Source organism: Mercenaria mercenaria, chromosome 19 (assembly GCF_021730395.1).
Source record: "Mercenaria mercenaria strain notata chromosome 19, MADL_Memer_1, whole genome shotgun sequence".
NCBI lineage: Eukaryota > Metazoa > Mollusca > Bivalvia > Venerida > Veneridae > Mercenaria > Mercenaria mercenaria.
The window spans coordinates 43,540,920-43,559,180 of NC_069379.1; the positions used below are offsets into that span (position 1 = coordinate 43,540,920).

Below are 18,261 nucleotides of genomic sequence, written 5' to 3' on the forward strand. Positions count from 1 at the left end.
TTCTCATGGCGCGGCTCATTTATGTAAAAAGAATTTCATAAATACCGATTAGCACTACAGGCTAAGTAGCCTTTCTGTAATTTCTAATTTCTAATAATTTATAATCAAGACCGTACAACCGGCTCATTTTTGTTCTTGTTCTTCTACTGACATTAATCAAGCGCGCCGTTAAGATCACGTAGTTCATCAATGGCAACCATGTTTTTCCATTTCTGTAGATTTCCACCTAATTTAAATTATCGTGTATCAGTCTGCTAATGAGGGTCGTCATTCAGCTTCAAAAGAGCTTGTAATCAGGTAAAAATAATGTTGATGAACTCGAGTTATCTTCGGTTGTTAACTCAATTTTTTTGTCTTTAATGATTATTTGAGAAATTATATACGATTTAATGCAAATGAGACGATGAAAAATACTCCTTTCCTGTGAAAGAAGACTAATGAATCTAAACGAAATTTAAATCTTAGAATCAATTAAATAAAAGTTCCTAAAATTAGTTTGTTTGTTGCCTTTTTTCTCCTAATTTGTCTGCGTTCGTTTGTAATTCTTGCCAAATTGTAGGGGTCGCTTATGCGATTCCTAAATTGCAAAGCGAAATTATGTTTGTATGGAAACTTAGCGAATATATCAGAGAGAACCGAGTGTGATGTATTAGGTGTACCTTTGCTGTTTCCATTTTGGTCCCTAAGTATGGTCAGTTCTTCCACTTGTCCGAAAGGTGTAAATAAATGTTTTATGTCATCTTCCGTCTGTTGTTTATTGAGCATGCCCACAAACAACTTCCTGTCTTCTGTAAATAGACAAAATGGCGGCCATTAGAAAACAAATTCTTTAAATATTTATAGTAAATTATAATGTAAAGCGATGCTCTTGTTGCCTTATGCACAAGGGGTATTCTTCTGTGATTTTTCAGAAGTTATTGCATGCATACTATCAATGACAAGTATGGCTCATTCTTGTGCAAGGAAAGATGCTAAATTGAACTTCTTTTCCAGTAAGCAATAAGATTACATGCTACTTTCTACGTAAATGTAAACAAAGTAAATAATCATGACACACGCATGACCAGACGCTTGCAATAGTCTCCAGACGCTCGTAGAGCGGAAGTAAAAAGGTGCCACGTGCCTTTTACTGTTATTCATGGCGCTTTGATTTCTGACAGAAACGAGGAAGCCAGGTCTGTTAATTACTAGGAATCCAAAGAATAGTGAGTACTTCAGAAGCAATCTGGCAACCATTATAAAGCATATTTACTATAGTATAAAGGTATCTCTGCCCGTCTTGGAAGTCTACTATAGTTCATTTCTTTTAAATGCCAAACACACTTAACGAAATATCTACGAGGTCAAAATCGGGGTAGCAAGCTCTTCAATTATGTACTTTGATATGGAATGTCGTCTGCTTCCGAAAGTAGTTAGTAATTTTTTTTTTCACCTGACCTATCAATAGAGTGTATGAAAGATTTTCTGTCTCTTGGAACTATAATGTTTTGTTTAAAAGATCATTTATTTAATTCACGAGACAAAATCACTACTAAATAATTTGACAGTTTTCTCAACTATACTATCAAATTAACCCGTATCAATATCGTATGTAGACACTACTTCTTTGAAATTCTAACTAAGATGTCTAAATGTCAATTTATTTTACCATGCGGAAGAAATCAGAAGCATTCCGAGATATAATTATTCAATACCTGCATGATAATTTCCATTTCTTTTTTGTACTAAATTGTCTTCACACAAGACTACTTTACAAGATATTGCTACAATTAGTTGCGAAAAATGACTAGACAAAGTAAGTAAGCCGCGAAATATATATGTTTGAGCAGAACTAAAACCACATCCGGTTGACTGGTTTAAATTTAGTTGACATTTGTGCATATAAGATCATCCATTCTCTAAGAAACAGAAAAAAATATATATGATTATAATAGAAAAATATCATCTGATACAAAAACGGCCTAAAATCTTATCACAAATGAAGTCTTTTAATGTACGTGTCTTTAGCACATGCTGATGAAGTGTGTGTTAGAAAGTCACTACACATTTTCTAGTGTCCTTGAGATGCCATATTAGTTCTACTCAATCTTCTTAATTAAAGACCAGCTGTCAATACGTCAAAGAAATATATCACATGCACTGCTGCAAAAATGAAGCTATTTGTCTTCATCAAAAGAGTATGCGGTATCTTTTAATGTCTGGCTTGGGGACTGATTTAGTTTTAAAGATAAGAAGCTCCTAGAGAAAATACACTCTTCATATAAATTACAACTACATTAGAAAATGTCGTCTGCAGAAATTAACATTTGCCGGAACAGTTCTCAATTTCTAATCGATCAATACGGTAATATATTCTAGAACAATCAAGTGTCTCCATTTCTCTGGTGAGTAATCAGGCTTTGATAAATCACCTGATGCTCATTGAATACAGAACGTTTGATTTACGTTCGTCACGCATGCATTTTCAGTGTCAAAGTTTTCCTTTGAACGAAACAATCCTAAAAATGTAATTCTCGACATCCCTAGCAAGTTTAATAAGAAACTATATGATTTCAGCTAACTGCATCTTTATTATGATGGTATAGGGCTTTTTTTTTGTCTTTCAGTCGCCAGTGACCTGCATTTCACTACACTACCATCTAGGTTGGTCGTTAGTCCTTGGTCGTTAGTCCTGGGGACAGACAAGGGTATCCGGGTAGCAGATCACCATATATTTTCATCGAGAATAGACAAGTTACGCGTGCGCCATACTGCTGTCGGGTTTCAATTCCACCCTGTCCAATTCTTTACACAGAGCCAGATTAGATCTTTATAATATAAAACGCTTAACTCTATATAGATTTTGAGCCTAAACAAACGAGACCTAAAAGGTCCCCGTCAGTATGCGAAGTGGGAAACCAGTCAATTTTGCGACAACAAAATTTGCCGCTTTACGGTCTAAAGTATTGAGTTTATTTCTGAGAAAAACAAATTGAAACCGTACCGAATCTATAGTTAGATTAAATATTTCTCTTAGGCAATACAAGATCGATGGAAAAAATATGACGCTAGTTTAAAAGCCTAGCCTATCAGATGTCTTTCACATACGAAAACATTTTGATTCCATTAACTGAGCGTAAGACCCTGTTTACTTCAAAACGAATCACATTTTGGATTTAACCTACTTTTCCTCTGGAGCGAGATGATTCTTTTTGAGAAAATATAAGCTATTTAGCTCAGATTCGTAAGAAATTATATGCACGTAAATGCTAATTGCTTCTCTCTATCCAATTTTACATCTTTATTAAATTATTCTAATTATCATCACTGTGCAACTCTTAAATATAATTTTAAGGGAACAGTGCGATGATTTGGGTGGGGGTTGTAATACGAGCCAAAGAAAACAGCTGTTATTCGTATATTCATAATCCCAAATAATGTACTCCATCAGCAGTATGCAGTATTTGTCAAATTGACAGTGTTAACGGTTTCATAGATGACGTGTTCTTTCAACGTCACAGAATAGATTTTTAGCGTAAGGCAAAAAAAAATCTTTGTTTCCGGTAACATGCTAAAAAAGGGGGGGCGAGGGCGGTTAGTAGGTCGGATTTTTTTTTTTGGGGGGGGATTTTTTTATTGGTGGACTGTTCGGAATTATCTTTGTGTCAAAAAATGAATACATATAAGGGGGTTATGCCTTTAGAGCATCAATTAGTTGATATCTAACATTACTGATCATGTTTAAAGCATAAAACGTGCAGTTTTGTAACTTTTTGTTAAAAAAGTTGAAAAAAATCTCCAAGACCATAAAAACATTTGGAGTCCGACCAAAAATTTAGGGTAGGTCGAGATACCGGAAACGAACAATTTTTAAGCCTAAACGATATCGTGATAAAATTCTGCAACAGAATTACTTTAAAAAAAATGTAACGGAAATCTTCTGGAAAATTTATTGCATTTATCGTCGACTTGAAAGGAAGAAGACATTTCAATTAGTGAAACTGGAGATAAAATGTAGAAAATGCCGATAGAAATGACAGAGGTGACAAATTCTCCCAACTCTTTTTCTGACTAATGGATCAAAAATCGATGAAAACACATGACGAGCAATGATGGTATCAAGTGGTCTTGTCTTAATTAGCAAAAAATAACTGTTTGATTTCGTAGAAGAGAAAACACGCTGTGGATTTTGTCGGAGAAAATATAAGTATATAATATAAAACGCTAAAATATAAAGTACGTAATAGTAAACCCTACTTATTTCTGTTTATTTCAATTTTTGTCAGGGTCTGTCCGACTGTAAGGCCATCTTAACTGGCGGGACCCCGTATAAAACGCTTCTGCATAAATTCGTGTTTATGCAAAACTCCAGCGATCGGTTATGTCCCTTTTATACTCTTCAAACAGAAATGTTGCAATGTTAGAAATATAAAAAAGTGTACATATAAATGTCAGCAAATGTTAAATAAATTTTGTAGCTATCCGAACATAGTGCCTGTTTTATAAGTCACACGGAATACTTTATCTACGAGATATAACTTATTAGCGAATTGCCAATTCATATAATTGAGCCGCGCCATGAGAAAACCAACATAGTGGGTTTGCGACCAGCATGGATCCAGACCAGCCTGAGCATGCGCGCAGTCTGGTCAGGCTCCATGCTTTTCGCTTTTAAAGCCTATTGGAATTGGAGAAACTGTTAGCGAACAGCATGGATCCTGAGCAGACTGCGCGGATGCGCAGGCTGGTCTGGATCCATGCTGGTCGCAAAGCCACTATGTTGGTTTTCTCATGGCACGGCTTATATAATGATTCAAACAGCTCATACAAAATTTCACAAAGGCATCTAAATGCAGTAAAAGGAAAATATTGTTGATTAAAATTGGCATTGGGTTGGGTTTTTTTATCTTAATAATTCAACATTACATAATATGTATATGTAAATTGACTAGTCGGCCATCTGATGATCTCTGACATTTGTTTCTTGTTGCTAGGAATATGCACGTGCCGCGAGACCACGTGGGGATAAAAACGCAAAACATAGCAGCTTTTAATTATAAGATATCAACAATTTTGTCTACAGAAGCGGCGATAGTTTATCTTAAAATAATTGATCCAGATAATTTTCGCATACAGAATGGAGCCTGTATATACATACATAGTAATTGCTAGCATATGCAGTACAGGGTATGCAAAAAAATACTTTAGGTCATTCTATTTTTAACATATGTAAGAAATAGTACTTTCGACATCATGCTTTTCACTAGAAGACTTTGATCCATTTTAAATACATCTGTCATTTAACTGCTGCTCGAAAAAAAAAAAACATTGTAAAAAGATCCAAGTTTTGAAAATTTTCTTTATACTTTTATGAAGCATAAGAATGGTTGGGGTTTTTTTGAGGTTTTTTTTGTTTTGTTTTTGGCACAAAAAAAACTGAAATAATTTGCTGTACTTCCGTGACGAATAAAAAAAAATGTTTCGTAAATTTTACTTTTTACAAACTCCAGAAATTCATGCAATTAACTAAAAAAAAAAAATGAAAAACCTTTAAATTAATGCGTTATCATGTACACCAAAAACACAATACCCGTGCTATAATGCAATAGCAGAACATGTTAACTTTTCGCAATACAAAGATAGAGAAGGCATTTTTAAAATGTTTTAAATGGCGGTGCATGTTATCCCTGTAACACGGAGAGCTTAACTTCAAACGCAAGATGGTTAATGAATATGACATCGTAAGCACTAAGTTTGGCAGACATCATGGAGTATTTCACGTGCACAGGTTTTTGGCACCAGGCACAAGGTCTAAACGAAAGAGATTTCAAACACGTTTTGAATTTTTCTCCAACAAAAACAAGATAAAATAATTAAGCAGTTTCGTTTAAGCTGCAACTATTTGAAAAATGAAAATGTTTATTTTTAGAATGGCTAATAGTCATTTTATTCTTGCCAGTGATTACGTGACTAAAGTTCGTTCTTTGAGTCCATTCTATGGTGTAATAGTCTGTGGGTTAATTCCAAGACATTCACAAATTCAATAAATAACAAATCGCTTTGCGTGAAACAGGACTGACGTTATTTTTTTGGTGTTCATTTGACTGATATTTGACATAAGCGACTGATATTTGACATAAGCGACCAAGTTTTGTATCTAACCGAGATATTTTCCATGAGAACAACGATCGATTCCAGGATATCTAAGAATGTTATTATGTACTTCATTTGATGACAAATCTTGGGTGTATTCTGTCACGACATATTCCAGAAATCTCATTTTATTACAATAATTACAACCTTTGTGATCACGTGACTTGTTCACAATTACATGGTAAGGAAACGCTTTTTTCTCAGATTTCCATAGCTGTGCTTGACAAACTGGCAATTTGGAATAGATTTAGTTGACTTCCAATTATGCAAGATATGTCACGATATATAGAAATTTGATATTAGAAGTTAATAGGTTAGCAAAAAGATCAGATGATAAGTATTTATCATTGGCGTAGGGGCGATCTCAAAGTCAGAGAGGGGTTGGGGGCGGCAGTAAATTTACCCAAAATTTCCCTGAAATTTTTCGGAAAACCAACCATAGATATCGCATCACATTATTATCAGTATATCTACATGCTTTCTCAGAGTGTATTTTTGGCGCCCCTGACCCCCCCCCCCCCCCCCCACCCCCACCCCCACCCCCGGCATTCTTACGCATATGAATATCGCTGACAAAAACTTCAATTTGGTATAAATGTAGGCTAAATATAATAGTTACGCTTTCCTCTCGGCTAGTGAGCCATATCAACATTACATGGGTAAAACAAAACTTTAGAATCTGAATGGAGTTCTCGTGTACTGAGTAATTGGATCTGTTACCGTACTGATTATTATATTGTTCGCCGAATGGAATCCCTTCATCTATATCCTCACAAAAAAAAAACCAATCAAGAATACTCCATGGAAAAAAAATAAGTTCATACATATAGAAATAACGGTAAGCCGGATTTAACTGAAAGTGCTTATAGATACGAAACAAGATCGCACGGGCAAATCCGATTTAAAGGGAGAAAGTCGTCCACGCCCTTGGAGACTGTCGCTGCGATGTGATGATATCAGCAAAGCTTTGAAATTGATTCTTCTTTTAATATCCGTATTGCGATCAATAACGTCTTCGCTAGAAAATTCTAGAATTCAACATTTTATCAACCTATAGGTCAATCATTAGACATAATTTTGTATATTTAAGCTTTTTTTTCAACCTCTTATCTATACAATAAAGAGTAGAACTGGCACAATGGAGTATAGTATTACGATTGGAATAGAGCTTCTGAAAAACTATTTGAGCCGCACCATAAGAAAACCAACCTAGTGCGTTTGCGACCAGCATGGATCCAGACCAGCCTGCGCATCCGCGCAGTCTGGTCAGGATCCATGCTGTTCGCTAACGGTTTCGCTAACTGCAATAGGTTTTAAAAAACAGCATGTTTCCTGATGCGCAGGCTGGTCTGAGTCCATGCTGGTCGCAAACGCACTATGTTGGTTTTCTCATGGCGCGGCTCATTATGTCTAGTGATGTCACAGCTGTATGTATTTGTCTTGCAATGGTTCAGTATCATTAAGTTACGTAAATAAGACCTAAATTCGAATTCCGGGTAAAAGTAATGTGGCTTTGACTTGGTCGAAGAAAACTTTAAAACCGATGAAGTTTTCGTCCACAAGTCGACATTGTATAAGTCAGGCCCTCAGTGACAGGTGATATTCTCGAATTATAAGACAAAATACGCGTGAGCGTCTTGTCAATGAGAAAAAAAAGACGAATGCTTTTTGTAAGATACACTGACAAATAATCGAATATCATTAATAAACCGCATATCGTAGGCCTGTTTTAGACACTTTGATATAACTCTGTAAGATTTATCAATAACTATACAAACAAGCTATTGATTCCTCTAATGGCTTTGGTAAACAAGAAATTCCAAAAGTCTGCCGTTTGTTTGTTTTCTGTTTCCGGTATATTTTAAACTTTTGTGTGTTTTTCTTTTATTTTACTAGGTCTGGAAAAAGAGCTCTATTTGCAATAACTGATTTAGAGAATAAGCTATGCTACTGATATTAATTTCAAACCGATTTTCATTTCAAAAGGTGGCATTCGTCTCTGGACTTGCGAACGATTAGTGTTTCTGCATTTTTGTATATCCTTATCTGTATACCCTTGGTCTTATTCTACTTTCCATGTCGAAAAGTCATCCTAATTTAAATGCCGTAGTTTTTGTTATCAGGAAAGGGGAAAAATAATCCGAAAATTTTCACATTCTCATCAGAAAGAATATTAACGGAAGCAAGTAAATGTAATTAAAATTAAGTCAAGAGACAGTAACAGTAATTACGCTCAAGAGTGAATAGACTGGCTCCCGTCCCTATGTTTGTTCTACATATATATATTTATTCATTAAGAGGGAAGTAACTCCAGCAGGTTGTTTCTACACTGACTTTTTTTTATTGCCCCTGGCTCCGAACATATGGTTCAGCCATCAGATAAAATGTGCTATTTTAGAGGCTAAAGATTTTCTTATTTTGCTTGCAGTATTTATATAAAAAATAACCATGCGGCCAGGGAGCCAGGCTAAAGAGTGAACTATAGATATTGAATCATTATATCACATCTCCAAGTATAATGCGCACATTTTTAACATCTTTTATGTATTTTCAAGTATAAGTTGAAGATGTTTGAATCTATTTTAACATTTGAGCCATTGAAATTATTCAAATATTTTGAAAAAAAAAATCCCAAGTAAGTCGAGATAAATGTTCAAAAAACTTGAATTCATTCAGTGGATAGAAATTCATGCGTGGGCATTAGTTCGAGTTGAAAATGTTCGACTTATCAAATACAAAATTTAGGTAACTAGTCTATGAGTAGAATACAACAGCTGGATCGTCTATTACAACTGTTAAGGTACAATTTACCCCCTCATTTAATCCAGAGCAACTTTTGTTATAATTCATATGACTAGCATCTGTTATTACCATCAAACCCAAGTGGTTTAAAACTTCTACACAAATAATTCATTCATCAGCCTTCCTGAGAAAAAAAGTAGTACGGAATGCATAAAATGTGACGTAGTACGAAATATGCATTTTGCATCTTTCGGAAGTCAAGGGTGTGAAGGATGTTTTCAACATCTCTGAAGGTTACTACTCGATGGTGTGATTACACCGAGACAATCTCACACAGAATCATTGTATAATCTAGTCTTTGATTGTTTTTGTTGTTTTTATTTCCTTTGAAGTTATTGTGTTATTATAACGGTTTCATCTCTACAATAGTTTGAATTTGAAAAAGATTTGGGTAAATTTGAAAAGATTTTGGGTAATTTGAAAGGATTTGGGTACTTCTAAAAAGCTACTATGCCTTGATTGTAAACTATTTTAAAGGATTTGAAATTAATTTTGAACGCATCTTCTGATAAAAAAAAACAAAACAACAAACTTTACAACTAAAACAAACCGAAAACAAGGATTTTACGGGGTAAAGATTGCTTTTCATTCAAAACATTTCAAGCTGTCATACACAACTGATACAAGCATCACATATGCGATTCTTACATAGAAATGCATGTCTTGGATGCAGATGTAACAGACTGGAATAAAATCTTAACCACGCTTTGACAGTTTGTATGATGGGTTTGTGTAACATTCTTCACTGAGTAATATCGCAAGGTAGGAATTTGATATCAAAACTTCTTATGAATTCATTTCATACACTAGTATTTTGGTAACTGCTGATGATACTTTCTATAAACATTTGTTTGCCATAATGAGCTCATAAAAGTGCGTATTTCGCGATGCTGAGCATGCGTTTTGAGCAAAGGAGTTAAACAACTGAATTAGCATGCCATTTTTTTCGCTAATTATCATTGTTTTTTTTTTTCATGAAAAGCTAAGTGCAAATATCTACAATATACAAGAGTTTGCCCTTCGGTTGTTGTTGATGAGTGTATATCCGAATTACTGCTAATCCGAAAACCCGCAAATTTGTATCTTGCCATTTTGCAAGTACTGCGAACTATATTCACTTTTTGTCTTAGAAAAAGGTATATACCCGAGTCTGGTAGTACTTTATGAACAAAAAAGGGTACGAAATAGACGGAAATAGCCAAAATAGAAAATCAAAGAAAAAAAAAAAAAGAAACCACGCTCATTAGATTGTTATTTGGAAAAAAAAAACAGATTCCTCACCCTAAAGTTTTATATGTATAACTGCAAAAGGTAAATTAACGAATCTATATTCAGTTGAGAAAGGACCGAGTCGAGTTTAGAAATGAAAACAAGTATATAGAAGAATCAAAGGAATTCGAGCAGGCATAATATAACATCCGTGTTTGGTCACGTGTCATGAATCTGTCTCATAAATATACGAATGCCGGTGCATCAATAATTCAGAATCATTTGCCCTTAAATTATCGTTGCATGCTGTCCGGAAGAGAAACGCGTCGCCAGATGTCAGGATTTTTCTCCTCATTGTCTATAAACCAGTCAAAAGTGCCAAATATAGAATCCAGTCTGGATGCAACAAAAACAACATTGCCTACGGTAATTGTACACAGTCATCATTGATTTTGTTTTTCAATTTCTGAAAAAGAAAAAAATTCTGGCCCTAATCTTCAAATGGGAGTACCATATCCAGTCTTAAACCTATTGAGAAAAAAAACTGATCAGCGATCGGACACACAAAATTTGGTTGTGTATCGAATCATTTGGAGAACCATGCCGTCTATTGTCAGGTACGTAGCTCAGGAAAAAATCTCCTAGAACGCTTTTTTTTTTTTGTTTTGGCGAATTTTATTCCGTTTTTATGTCAGTACTGCCCATCCTGTAATATCCATAAAATCAGACCATTTACATGTACACTAGAACATGCTGATATTCGCGTTCTGCTATAACGGTATATATTGTCTCTATGAATAATTCAATAGAATTGCAATGGCGTTTATTCCCAAGTCAATCCTTGTAGGTCTATTCATAGATTTTCAGTGCATATTGTATCATGGGAGTCAACTTTGTCGTGCGTTATCAGTGTTCGTAAATGGCACTTGGCTCACTAGTATAATTTTCATATTTTCATGAGAATGTCCCTCTGATATATAAGTCTTCGAAGTTATTGAAACCACGTATGATACCAAAAAGATAAAGAAAAGATTTTAGATGGTCTAGATTTTCCTTTCTCGTATATGAGTTCCTTTGGATTGCTTTACGTTACGAGTTAGTTTGTGTTCAGACCCTGTGTTTTGTCCACAAGAGATAACTCCTGAAGCTTTTCAAATTTTGTATAATTATGTCCCTTTTCTTCTCAAAACACTAAGACCGGTCAGAATATTTAAGAGCAATGATTAAAAAACAATAAAAAAAAATTATCTAGTCGATAGCCAGACTAGTTACGAGTGTTTACCATTGAAAAGGCTGAATAGGGAGAGAAAAAACAAAACAAAAACAAAAAAACAACAAGGAACCTAAAGCTTAAGAGCTTGTAATATCAGGTGGTTGGCTCTTCCTATAGGTTGATCCATTCCTGCTGCTTTTAAACAACATTTCTAAAGAGAATTTATTTTCAGTTTTTCTAATATCTTCGAACATGTTTAGTAAACGAGGCACCAAATTTGAAAATTCTGAAGATAAATCAGTTCTGATGAATTACTAGAAATGCTAAATTATTCGGATTACATCGATACGGATCCTTAAACATCTCCAGGGAGCTAGCAGTCTCAAATATTCGTATATTTTCCCATGGATTTATATTCTGTCAGAAATTCAAATCCATTCAGGAAATAAATTCCATTAGGAATTCATCTTTTACAAGAAAAAGAACCATTCAGTGATACATCAGAAGCTCTTCTCTATCAAATTGTAAAAATGTAGATGAAGGACTGTTGAAGGGCGCCAAGAAAAGATCATGAATTTGTCTTTTTTGTTTGTTCTAAAAATAGAAACTGTTACGGCGGAAAAGATAAAATATCGTCAAAAACATTTTAAACTGTAAAGAAGTGATACTTGAGTATTTAAACATTGCGAAGATAATGAAAACAGGTAAAACATAAGGATGTGCCACTTACGTGCTGTTTGCTGTATACATACAAAAAGGAATATATTCACCAGTTTCCGGTATAATAATCGCCAACTATTCATGATAAATAATAAATGAGCGAAAGCTCTCCCATCGGGAACATTGCATTTGGAAAATTGTCAGTTTTGATAAATGACTAGATATGGGACATATGGTCTCCATATAGCTTTGGAAGCCAACTTAAAACTAAAGGACAAAAATGACATAGGCAGAAATCATCTCGACTTTTGGTCTCCTGTAAAAGGTTGTGGTATTTGCTGATTCTCCTGACAAAAATAGTTCTTGCCTTAAAGTTTTTATTCTAAACTGATTTTTTCCCCTTTTTTTCTGCTGCGAATGCTTAACTATGGGTGCAATATGTTCGTATGTAGAGACCAAAATACCAAAACATTTTAATTAATCATACTACATGTAGTATCGTAAACTTAATTCATAATTTTTTATTACATTACATCAAATATGTTTTATTGAAAATATATAATACATGGTCTTAATTTTGTTATTTGAACAAGCTGTATAAAACATCAGGAATCGGGAAGCGTTCGGGAGGTATAATAAAACATATAAACTATAACATAAAATTTATTAGTAAAGCATGTGTTTTGTACTCATTACATTTGGTTTGTTTAACCATACGTAGGTGCCTTTCAGTACAAACAAAGATGGGCCTAGTTAAGTCTATCAATACCTGCCGAACAACCTCTGCTTTCTATTACCGAAAATCAGAACATTCCACAGGGGCTTGCGTCTTGGACACGTTAAAAAGTGACGCTTAACATGATGACGTTAAATTGTGTCGACATAAAAAAGAAAACCACTTTTATCCTAAACGTTTCCGACGATTCACCTACATATGCACGGTACGATGTTTTTTCCCTATTTTTGTACATATTTACAAAACAGCTTCGCCATAGAGGAAACCATAGAACCATAAAAGAATGTTCCATCAATAATTTCCTTCGGAAACGAAAAGAAGAGTCTTTTGACTTATCATATAAAATGAACTAGCAGATTAAAAAAAAATGTATTTTATGTTACATAAAAAAACCAAAAAACAAAACAAAAACAAACAAACTGAAAGTGATAAGAGCTTTCACGTTTTAATGACGAATTCTACTCTTATTGAGTACGCAGACAATTAACCCAATCTGCGTATAAAAAGACAAAAGAATTCGTAGTAGCGCACGCAGTTGTGAACAATAGGCAGCACTTGGATCATTTTATAACGTTTTGAAGAATGCACTTCATTTTTATATATTTTCATATGTTACTATTATTATGCATAGTGTACACATCCATATCATTCTGCGGTAAGCTGTATTCAGCCAAAAATACGCGCCACGAGTACCTGTGCGTTTTTTTTCTCTTCTGTTATTTTTCTACTTTGATTGTGTTTTATTAAAGACGTGCGCATGCTAATTAATGAAGTAAATTAGTAGCAGGTAGATTTCGTGATAAAAAAGAAAGAATACTTTGTCGGTATATGAGCTGTGTAATTAAATGTGATAGCACTGATCTCCTAAATACAACCATTAAAGACCTAACAAAGACCTAAATTGACCTTTAAAGACCTTTCACAGACCTAAAAAATAATCTTTAAAGGCCCTACCATGACAGATAATTGCTAAATAATTCCAGGTTTATTAACAATGGCAAACCCTGATAATGAAATTAAAATGAATTTTCGACATGAATTTGAACTTTAGAGCGGGATTTCTTTGTGTTACGTGTGGTTTACAGAAGAAAATGATTTAGACACTGAATACAAAATAACTGATTACAGTTTTTTTCATAAAAGTCATGTTATATATGAACTATGGCTTTAATATTGTGTTAATATTTTCGACTTATATTACATTTGTATCGCGCGCGCAGTTAAATTATTTTATCAATTTGCCATAATACCTATTCTTAAAAGTTGTTTTTTTTATTGTGGCGTCCTTTCAGCGACGACAACAGAAGCATGCCAAATAAACTTCGAACAATGCTTAATATTGACATTGCTCGGGATCTAAATTCTGTAAAACAGTGTTAGATGAATAGTTAGTAGACAGTTAAAAGCACAATAAGACGAACCAGCGATTTGTTCGCATTCCAGTATTTAGCTCTGGTATGTAAACGTCTGTTATGCACCGCTTGTGTACTTGAAGCTGAAAATCATTTTGTTGCTCTTCAATTTAGAAACAAAAAACAACCTTTGGAATGAAGAGGATTTTGACGTGCAATTTCCTGGTGATGAATTGCTAGTGTAAATACAAACAGACACTAGCAGTAATGAACAGATGTTGTTTGAAAATAATAAAAATCCTGAAGCTACATTTTACTAAAATCATTATGAACACTTAAACTTGCAAAATTACAATTTTTTTTTTCAAAAATGTAGAATCTGAGATTAGTAATACTGATATCGTTATGGTCAATAGAAATGTTGTTTACTTAGTTGTTGATTATGCGGATGTTGGTATTGATGATGACGACGACGATGATAATAATGAATGGTGGTGGTGATGATGATTATGATGGTGGTAGCGGTGGTGTTGATGATGATTATGATGATGATGATGATGATGACGAAGGAGAAGAAGAAGACGAAGATAAAGATTTTAAAGGTGATGATGAAACGATGATGATGATGATGATGATGATGACACCAATTTGTTTATAATAACCAAGAATATAAAGATGGTGATAACAATGTTTGGTGGCGATAAAAATAAAACGTTGATGATGATGACCATGATGACAACGTGCAAGAGCTCTAACAATGTTAACAAAGTCGTTTAACCAGTAATTCATCAGTGGTAGAAAAAAAAAACATAGTTCTTATTTTTATTTTCAAACTTGGCACGTGTCAGATTTGTTTAAGATTTAAAATTATTTCAAGTATGTTTAGAATAGTATAAATCTAGTTTAAAGTTTCATCGGAAGCGGTAAATGATGATTGCACCATTAAAGTTGAAAGGCTTGAGTGATAACACCTGTGCAGGGGATGCTTCCGCATGTTTGGGATATACAAAAAGTAGTACCCATCATTCGGAATCCTTCGTTTTGATCGAAAATAACAGAAGCGTGCCACATTAAAGTAAATCTCTAGTCAAATTTTATGGTTCATCTAAGAGAAGCGAAACTTGTTCTTGCCAGTTGCCCGTTAGTGAAGATTTAATGCCGGCATTGCTTGTAAACTATTTCGGTAGAATATAATTGCTATGAAATGAGCGAAAAATGAATGAATTTACAGAGGATGGCTTAAGGGAAACTTCTGAAGTAAAAACGAAAACCAGATGTGCGAATGTAGTAGCGGCTTATTCAGACAATATCAAGGTCACTGAAGATTTCAGATCTACATGAATGTATAATAATGAGACTATTCTTGAGAAAACCTGAACCTCAGCTTACAGAATTATGAAAATTTAAGGGTCAAAATATAAATTTTAACTAGGAAGAAAAAAATGGTGTTCATAATGACGTTACAGATAATGATGAAGACGATGATGGTAAAGGTATAGATATAAATGATGATGGTGTAATTGTGACAATTATTAAGTTGACGACAATCACATAGGTGATAGGTGATGAAAATAATGCTAAGGATCTTTTGACGATAATGATGATGATGTTGATCGTGAGGATAATGCAATTATTGCCCCCGATGCTGACAAAAGATTGAACACCATACACTGTTATGAAAACGAAGATAAGAAACTTGAACATATTTAATCAAAATTCATACAGTCACATTTCTTTGTCGTTTGGAACCGATGCACGTGTTTTGTCTTTGATTGTACAAATATTACAACGGCCAACATCAATTGCTGGCTGCTTGACAAAAATAAAAATGATCTATAGAAAATCAATGGTTAGATTTCTTAAAACTTGTGTGTGTTCCAAATGCAGGGAATCAGAGCCAATATCTCTGTCTCAAAATGACAATCAAACGCAGCAAAATGTAAAGACGTGCTTGTTTTATGCATAAATAAAATTCCATAACTCTTAGATAATCGAAGTCTTAAAAGACAGACCTATCTTATTAAACCACCAGTGTTTGTTACCTTTTTTTAGAAAATGGCTTTTATTCAAATTTAAGTCTTTTGAAATACGTCAATTTAGAGCTGACGCAAGGTGAAAAAAACACGAATTTCAATTTATTCCAAACATTTGTCTGCATTTAGTTCAATGACGTGAGCAAATGCAGTTTTGTTGTTGTTGATGTTGTTGTTGTTGCGTGTTTAATAAATCGCGAATTCCCTGTAATTCAAATTCGTAATTCAACAAAGGGCATGAAAAAAAAAACACTTCCTAAAATATAATTAACAAGACGTTCTCGTTCTCTGGGAAAAAAATGCTGATTCAGCAAAATCAGGAAATTCTAAAAACTTCGCTCTGATAGCAGGCATCAGGTCGAATACCGCATCGTACGAGCATTGTAAATTGATATAGCATCCATATAAAGGCCAGTTATCGACGTTTTCTGTATCTCTATGGGGATATTATTGGCCGTATATATCATGATGAATTTTCCAAGTAAAGGACATGAGGCATTTAGAGGATATTGCGAATATATTTGGTTCTCCCACTGGCCTATGGACCCGCATTCTAATCAATAATGTCGCATCACAGCGATGATATGAATCGGACCGAATATTTAGTTTTTATTCCGCAGAGTAAACAATTAAAGAAGTAATGCATCAGAAACAGAGAAATCTATCGAAATCCATTAATAGTACAAGATATGTTAACCTTTATATCGTTTTAGTAAGATGAAATAAGGGGACGTAATTTATGCATAGTAAAATAGGGGAGGTAACCATTGCGAGGGCAACTGTATATAAATCATCCAAATCCATTCGTAATTATTCCAATCTAACCTAAATCACCTAATCTACTTTATCACACACCACAACGAGGTTTTATCTGTCTGATACGGTAGCAATCAGGTTTGTTTACTCTAGGATCAGTGTTGATCGCAGGTAGAACGAAATGTCAACAAGATTTTGAGAAATGGCAAACAAAAAAGCAGATGACACTTCTGGCAGACGACAATTTTAAAACCGCAGAACAGAAACATAGAAATACATCAGCAAATGTATTTATAAAATGTACATATCCTTTGCAATGATAAAGCTATGATTCAATTTTATACGCTTCCGGAAGTACAAAAAAAGTGTATTCTATTTTAATGATAAGAATAGCTCTACCGCTATAGGTGGTAACATATGGCTTGACTAGGTTTTTTGTTGCATAAAAAGATTGAACTTTTAAACACGGCATGGTTATTGAAAAACTTCAGTTACAAAGTGGCTGTTGTTTCAATAAAAAAACATGTTACCAGTTTGACAGCTTGTGTAAGGTTTCAGTTTTAAAAGAAGATTTTCAAAGTTTATCAACAAATTAAATTTTATCTTATATTTTTTATAGAATCTTTATGGAAAACCGATATTCTCTAGAATCACAGCCACTGGTTTTCACAAGCACTGACCATACGAACTCAGACTTGATTTTTACAGACAGAAAATAGTCAGCCACACGCCATTGTTGCGATGTAAAGAAAATAAGAAACACAAGGTCAACACGTATTTGTTTTGCATAATTTGAAATACCTGTTGTTGTTGGTGTTTTTATTATTTTTATTTTCATGTTGCGTAGCAATAGCATATCTACTTAACCGTTGAGGTTTGTTTGTTATTAAATTGTCCCATTTTTGCGATTTATTATTATTAAATCTAATTTATAAATCTTTTTTCAAAAAAAAAAATCTATCAAAATAACTGTTTGCCATTTATTTCGTTTTCGCTGCAATAAGATATATTTACCTGGTATACCAAGTCATGAAGAAATTGAAAAAGTACCTTTAAACTCAATTTTAACGACCTTTTATCCCTATTTGTCGACAGCTGCACTCATGTATAATGTTTTATCAAGGGTTTTATCCTACTTCATAAAGGACATATAGGGATGGGAAATCTAGAAACCGCGGATATCGAGTCGAAAACTTTTATTTCACTATCTAAATACTTTAATTGTATACTAAAGACATATAATGTACGTAAATTACTCTTATTATCAATAGAGGGAAAAATACTTGGTAGATATAATTATGCTTTTAAAGGATCTTCTTAGATTTTATTAACTGTCACAACAAAATTCATGATCTTTTTATAGATTTT

General features: G+C 33.9%; 1 protein-coding gene across 11 annotated transcripts in view; it reads right to left on the minus strand.

The window, feature by feature from the left end:
* LOC123542700 (CUGBP Elav-like family member 3-B) overlaps positions 1 to 18,261 on the minus strand; it is a 216,270-nt gene that overhangs the window by 16,250 nt on the left and 181,759 nt on the right. For all 11 annotated transcript variants that reach the window (XR_006684799.2, XR_006684798.2, XM_053530899.1 and 8 more), the window contains one exon: positions 660 to 788. Coding sequence is in view for 9 of the 11 variants with exons in the window: in XM_053530899.1 (XP_053386874.1) it covers positions 660 to 788 (129 nt within the window). In the remaining 2 variants the exon portion in view is untranslated. The remainder of the gene's footprint in view (positions 1 to 659; positions 789 to 18,261) is intronic.